This window comes from Lichenostomus cassidix, chromosome 19 (assembly GCF_008360975.1).
Source record: "Lichenostomus cassidix isolate B80296 chromosome 19, HeHo_3.0, whole genome shotgun sequence".
NCBI classification, from domain to species: Eukaryota; Metazoa; Chordata; class Aves; order Passeriformes; family Meliphagidae; genus Lichenostomus; species Lichenostomus cassidix.
The window spans coordinates 8120120-8126924 of record NC_139499.1 but is presented as its reverse complement, the minus strand read 5'-3'; the positions used below and the strand labels follow the sequence as shown (position 1 = coordinate 8126924).

The following is a 6805-nucleotide window of genomic DNA, read 5'->3' as shown; positions in this document are numbered from 1 at the left end:
CTGTTCAGTGCTGAGCCTGGAGGGTGCCAAGGCCAGAACCCCACACTCTGGAGGTGCCTTGTGAGTGTTTGGGGCTGTGCAGGGCTGGGTGGTGATTGCTGCTCACAGCTCAGTTGTGGTAATCATGGAGCACTCAGCTGCTTTCCTCTCCATGAGAGATGACTGATCAGCCCCAGGGGCTGCTCTGGAGGTCGTGTCCAGCTCTCCAGGGGCAAGAGAGGAGCTGTGGATTTGCTCACCTTATGGACAATACAGAGCTGCTTTGTAAGGAGAGGAGATAAAAAGCTTGGAAAACATTGACCTACATGGCCTGTGCCATAACAGCCTCAGCCCTTTTGGGCTGTAAAACAGCAGAGCTGGGCCACAGTTGGCCCTGGGCAACCACATGGAAGCCAGAGCTCAACAGAGTAATTCCAATTCCACATCCCACAAAGGAAACCCCCTTTCACCACAGTAAAGGCACAGCTGGTTGCTTTGTTAGCTCTTAAATAACCAGACTAGCTGGAGTGTGGTTTAAATTACTGTTTTATTAAGATATTGGTAAAACTTCAACAGTTTTTCCTGTATAAACAGTTTTCATAAATAAAATATGGATGACTAATACATGGTCAGAACTAAACTCGCGGGTGAACTGTAGAACAAGATTGCAAATGGAAAAGTCCCAACACGGGTACATGATTTAGCTTGAATTTATTCACTTGATAAAGAACATGTTTCATGAACAAGGTACTACAGAAAGGTCAGCAGGAGCACCCAGGAGCTGAGACCGAGCCTGGCTGGCCACGAGCAGCAGCACTGGGGGTGAGCTCAGCCACCTCCCCTGATCTTGTCCCGAGGTGTCTTCCAGAGGGAAGGAGAGGAAAAACCGGACACGACAAGGGTTGTACGAGACCCGGACAGGTGGGGGTTGTTTTAATTTAGTTTTAATGCTGGCAAGGGCAGTGCCATGGCCAGGGTGCCAGGGCTGGAGAGGAGCACGGATATTAGAGTGGGAGGTCGTGTTAATGCTTCCTTATTATTGCACATGATACGAGGGTAGAAAGTTTTGTTCCTGTCGCAAAGAGGATGTGAATTAAAGAAAGATTGCCCTAAATTACAGCCATGAACAAAGCTGCAGTATCCCCTTGGATGGCTTTGTTTATGAGACTATAAGTGCCGAGGGAAGAAATTGTGCTAAAACAGCCCCTAATTTAGACCAATCTTTCTCATTTTGCTTTGTTCCCGCAGAATCTGGGGGTCGGGAGGATTGAGCGAGGAGAGAGTGGACCTGAACTACAGCAGCCATGCTATGCACACAACTCGTTGTGCCTCATCTGCCCACGGGCCAACTGACACACAGTGCTCCAAAAACAGGCGGAGTTTCTAGGATGATGCACCACCAGAAACGTGGTGTAAGTTAAAGTCTGCTTGGACATTGTCCTTCACCGAACCCAACGACTCAGCCACGGAACGGTTTGCACTCTCAAGGACAATGGATGGCACTTCTAGATAAAGAAAAGTCCCACACGTGCACTTCCACCCACCTCTAGTGCAAATGGAATGGGCTAAGAGCTCCCTGCTCTGGTGCTATTCTGTTCTCTGCACCGAAGACATTCCTCAGAGTTGGAAAAGCACAGCGGCACCTCCCGGCTCAGGAGCCCCGCCGTACTCACAGTGAAGAGCTTACGAGCGAGTTTTGAGCAGCTCCAGGCAAAACAGCCCCGAGCCCCTTCCTCAAAACCATCACAACTGAAACAGAAAAACAAAATAAAATAAATAAAGTCATGTTGTCACTGCTACCTCCTGGTTCTGCAACCACGGTCGCCACGTCGACCGCGAGGGAGGCGGGGTTGTGTGAACGCGGAACAGGGATACTTCAGCTCTTTATTGGAAAGATTCGTTGTACAAATTTTCACCACCACTAAGATACACGATAAAAATACAAAACACAGGTCACAGACTGAATCTCAGTATCAACAGTTAATAAATACAATGAGATACTTCTCTATTAGCCTAATATTGTACACTGTCACCAGATAGACGATCAAGGTACGAGATACAGAACACTTAGATACCGTTAGAGAGGGATTATTGCTTACGTCAGCAAGCAGCAGATAAGGGCACAGGAGTTTGAACTGAAGGAACTACTTCCTATCACCAGTGGCATTAAGAGAAAACACTGCATTTCACAAGCACTGCTTTTTGTCTAGTGTGTAGAATCAAGAGCAGCATAATCAGACCAATAACCACTACTTTTAATATTATAGAACTTTAAAGGACTTACCTTACAAATGGTTCCTATCTACTCTATAAATATGCAGTTAGTGAAGAAATGAACACTTGCTCTATCTATACAATGGTTTTACCTGACCACACTGGAACTACGATGGTGGATTTTTTTTTTCTCCTAGCAAGATAAATGGGATGAGTCGCAGAATTACCATTTATGAATCCACACCTAAAAAGCTAGATCCTTCCCAAAACAGCACACATGCAGTCCAGTGCTCTTCAACTGCTCCTGCAGACTGGGAAGAAGTTTTATCATCCATGATGGGTTTTCATTCTAATTTACTCACATCAAGAATTGCACTTACACCACCTTTCTCTCCAGAACACGACAGTCAGCTAAAGATGGACTTTCAATGAGTCATTATTACTGTGAATAATTTAAAACAAAGGCACCGCAGAGATGCCCCAGAGTTGCATATTTTACCATTTCATGGTTTCTCAAATTTCCTCGGTAAATCTGACTTGGAACAGAAGCTGCAGCTAAAGAGAACATTGACAACAGCTAAGGCGGAATAAGATGGCAGATAAGAGCCAATGATCCCGTAAGATTAAAACAAAGTCTGAAAAAGATCAAAGGAATCTAAAGCCACACTCCAACTCCTGGTTGCTCACAAAGCCTTTTGCTGTTCATCAGATTGCTTTTAAAATAGTGCATCAAAGATAGAAGCAGCAGAAATTGGCAGAATTCAAGCCTCGCCATCTCGTCGTGTTGAATAATTTTCTCGACTACTTAATATTAAAATACTTTGCAAATTCTAGCTAAACACTAATACTGCTATTGTTACCGCTAAAATGATATGAATTGTTCGCTAAGTGCCTATGAAGACTTACTTTATTCGTACTCCTCCCAACGCATCGCTGTAACAAAGGGTAATAACAGTATCTGGACTTAGCGGAGCTGATGGGAATCGGCCGCTTATTTACGTCCCAATTAGCGGCTCCCCTAAGGGTGTCACCTCACCTCGGCAGCGGGGAGAGGCTGGTGGCGCTGCTTATGCAGAGAAGGGCAGCTGAGCTCCTCCCTGGCCCTCCCGGACCCAGGGAAGCCGGAGCAGAGCGGTGAATCCCAGCGCAGCCCCTGCTCTGCTGCACCCTCGGCATCCCCATCCTCTTTGATCGCTCCGGCTGCCATCCCTACATACCCTGAACACAGCACTTGGCAGCCACACTGCTGCATCCTTCCTGCTGCATCCTTCCTGCTGCATCCTTCTTGCTGCCACTGGACCTGAAATGCTGCCTTTGCCACCTGGGAATCCTCACCAGAACCACACAGCTCATCCAACAGCTCCTGATCTCCGCTGGGACGGGTGCAGGGACAGAGGGTGGGACTGGACACCTCCACGGGTTGGGTTCTCTTAAGACCTGAGATGAAGTTAAGGTGGGAAGAGGTTGGCTCAAAGCATTAAGCACAATCATGTTCAACTCATTGAGAACAATTTCCTAAACTGAGAAACGAGAAAAATGCCACAAAAGCACCAGAAAGATACGAAATTCCCTACACTGCACCTCCAGCCATAGGAAATAATTTTTTTTTAAACTGCAAGAAAAGTTTTCTTCATACTCCGCATTTTATATTACATGAAAAAAAAAAAGGTAAATTATGAGTTTGTACCTCGATGGGAGTCTGAGACAGAGCAGCAGGAGCTTAGTGTGTCCATTCCTAAGGTACCTGGTAAACCCTGTATGGCTTTTAGTCGTCTACCTGCAAAAGTGGATGTAATTTTCTAACTCATCTTAACGCTCACCTGGAATAAACAGAAAGCAGAACACCAAAAAATAAACCCCAAAAACCAAAAAAAAACAACTCCACACCTCAACTCTACGGAAACTTCCCCCCGCTCTAAAAAAATTTGGCAGTTCTAACCCAGATCGTTCTTTTGAGTATTGCTCCACAGACATTTCTCAGGCAGGTGCAACCTTCTGCGTGTTTGAGGACTGTGCCCTGGCGCTGTCTGTCCACGTGCAGCGGCTGCTGGCCTTTCCCTGCTGGATGTGCTGGACACTTTCCCTGCTGGATGTGTGCGGGTGGTCGGGCGGCTGCGGCATTGCTCGGGGTGGCACCACCACCAAACTTTATTAGAGATCGAAACAACTACATTGGTTAATTCCTAGATCTATTTACACAGGGGTTGAGCTCGGCAGGGGACTGGAGTACAGTTCGGAAATGCCCACCTCTTTTTTTTTTTTTTTTTTCTTTTTTTTTTCGCTTTCTGATGATGCCAGTTTTATTTTGGGAATGTCTACTTTGAGAGGGGAACACGAGGGGGTGGTTACATTTTACAGCATTGATGAAGGTGTGGGTCTGGTATACAATGACTTTGTCTTCGCATCAAGCACTCGCTGTAAGAGCCGCGGCCGGGCAGCCTCCGCCACGGGGAAGGTCTGGCCAAAGCCCTCCTGCTCCTGCGGCCCCGGGCAGGGAAGGCCAGGCTGGATCCTTCTCCCTGGGAAGGCTCGTGAGCCGAGAGCGGCGTGTGAAACTTTGGTTTGAGCCTGGCTCCTCGCCGCCTCTTCCCGCTGCAGAGCCGCAAGTGAGGCAACGCAGCTCTCTTCCCCAAGGATTTGAACAGTTCATCTTCCAGCCCAAAGAAGACGGGGGATAAACCCCTGACCCTGTAGATGCCCTGCCCTGCAGCCCCCGAGCTCACAGGGAGGTCAGAGCTCACACTGTGATCACCCTGTGCACAGCCCGAGGACGCGCTGAGCTCCGGGGAATCGCTCTTTGCCAGGGAGCTGCTGATCGAATCCGCACTCTTTGGTATGCCGGGACTAAACGCTTGGACTGGTGGCAGACATTTGGCACTCTGAGGTGTACTAGTTTCTGTTTTTGTCAGGTCTAAATAGCCTTGATCATCCAAGGGGTTAACGCTGGAGCCTATGCTTAAGCTAGTTCTGTCGGTGAAGGAATCCACTCGTCCTTCATAGCCTAAATCTGCCGGTGCTGAGCACTGGTGCTGGGGCCACGGCCGTTTGCAGTCTCCATGGTTCTCCTTGTCTTCCCCATTGTCTTCTTGGCCACCTTGGAAAGAGTTCTCCGTCCAGTCCGACTCCTCGCTGACCGTGACCGCCGCGTTCATGTCCCTGAGAAACACCACAATGACCGTGATGTTGTCGCTGGAGCCGGCATCCCGAGCAGATGCCACCAATTTATGTGCTACCATGCTGCTGTCACCGTTGTTCTCCTTCAGATGGTCAGCCACCACTTTGACTGCCTCATCGGGGTTCACTGTGTCGTAGAAGCCGTCGCAGGCCAGAATGAGGTAGTCTTCAGAGCCATCCAGCACTGTGGAGGCAGAGTCTGCGTCCCCACAGATGTATGGCTTGTGCTCAGCATCTCCTGTGGAAAAACAGCACAGAGACATGACTGTGGGTTTGCAGCCACGACATCCAGCAGCCCTTTATTAACTCAGTGTGGAGCCAATGACTCTTACCCCAAGTTAAAGCAAGTATTTTATAATTATTCCCTCAAACTGTAGGGGGAAAAATTGAGGTTATTGCTCATAGGTCTATCTTCAGCTGTATTTCAAATTTTGATGACTAGAAAATTAAAATTTTATCATTAAAAAGCAAGTCTCAAAAAGGAATGAAGGCTCTCTCTTACCAATAGCTCTGGAGACAGAGAGGCTCCCGTTCACCCTCCAGGCTCCAAACCAGACCACACAGCCTCCCAGGGCCTCGATGCGCTTCTTCTCATCCTAAACAGCAAACAGAGTGGTTTGGACAGAGCAGTCAGAGCTGCAGCACACACTCAACACTCCCAGAAATATCTGTGTTTTCACAAACATGGCAGGCCCTGAGAGATGAGACAAAGGATTTGCACACAGATCCAAACAAACCAGGATTGGGCTGCTGCTCCAAGAGATCCCAACAAGGCAGTGCTTGCCCAAAGCTGGTACCTGTGGTGGTCACTGCCCAGGGGTGTTCAGACAGGCCCTTCTCACCTCTCGATCTGGTTTGTGGGGTTTCATCAGCTCCACAGCTTGGCCTTTCCTCACGAGCATCACCTGGGAGTCCCCAAGCCAAGCCACATGCAGCATATTCCCTCGGATGAAAGTCACCACCCCGGTGGTTCCACAGCGCAGGCTCTGCAAAAAAATACATTTCCATTTCAAAGCATTTTCTTCCTTAACTCAGGGACAAGAACACATTGGAACTGCAGCACAGAGCCTATTCCCAGGGAGGAACAGGCAGTGCTTTCCCTGCAGCTATGACTGCTCACTCTGAGCCCCTCAGAGGCAACCTGGCTGAATGCAAATTTGCCCTGTGATATCCCTGGCATGGGACCCACCTGCCAGGAGCTGGGCACTGCTCTGGCTGCCTCCTGCTGTAGTGTGTCAGTGAACCCAAGGACTGAGCCTCGCCAGCAGATGTGTATGGGAATGGCAGCAGCACCCTTCAGAGGAGCTGGATGCTGTGAGAAGCAGGAGCTGACATTTTTATGGGATGTCAATCTACGGATATGAACCCAGCAGTGGGGATCAGAGCATGGACAGCTCTGTGCTGACCCTGGCCTGTGCTTGGAGCACCTGGCAGAGGC

At 48.8% G+C, this 6805-nt stretch overlaps 1 protein-coding gene across 3 annotated transcripts in view; it reads right to left on the bottom strand.

Annotated features, from left to right (window-relative positions):
- Window positions 1-507: 507 nt before the first annotated feature.
- Window positions 508-6805, bottom strand: part of PPM1E (protein phosphatase, Mg2+/Mn2+ dependent 1E) — a 58574-nt gene continuing 52276 nt past the window's right edge. For 2 of the 3 annotated variants that reach the window (XM_085078448.1, XM_085078449.1), the window contains exons 5-7: window positions 6210-6353; window positions 5870-5963; window positions 508-5605 (exon numbers count right to left, since the gene is read on the bottom strand). In XM_085078448.1, the coding sequence (XP_084934574.1) occupies window positions 4539-5605; window positions 5870-5963; window positions 6210-6353 (1305 nt within the window). In that variant the 3' untranslated portion in view covers window positions 508-4538. The remainder of the gene's footprint in view (window positions 5606-5869; window positions 5964-6209; window positions 6354-6805) is intronic. The other variant, XR_014855739.1, reaches the window with a different exon arrangement.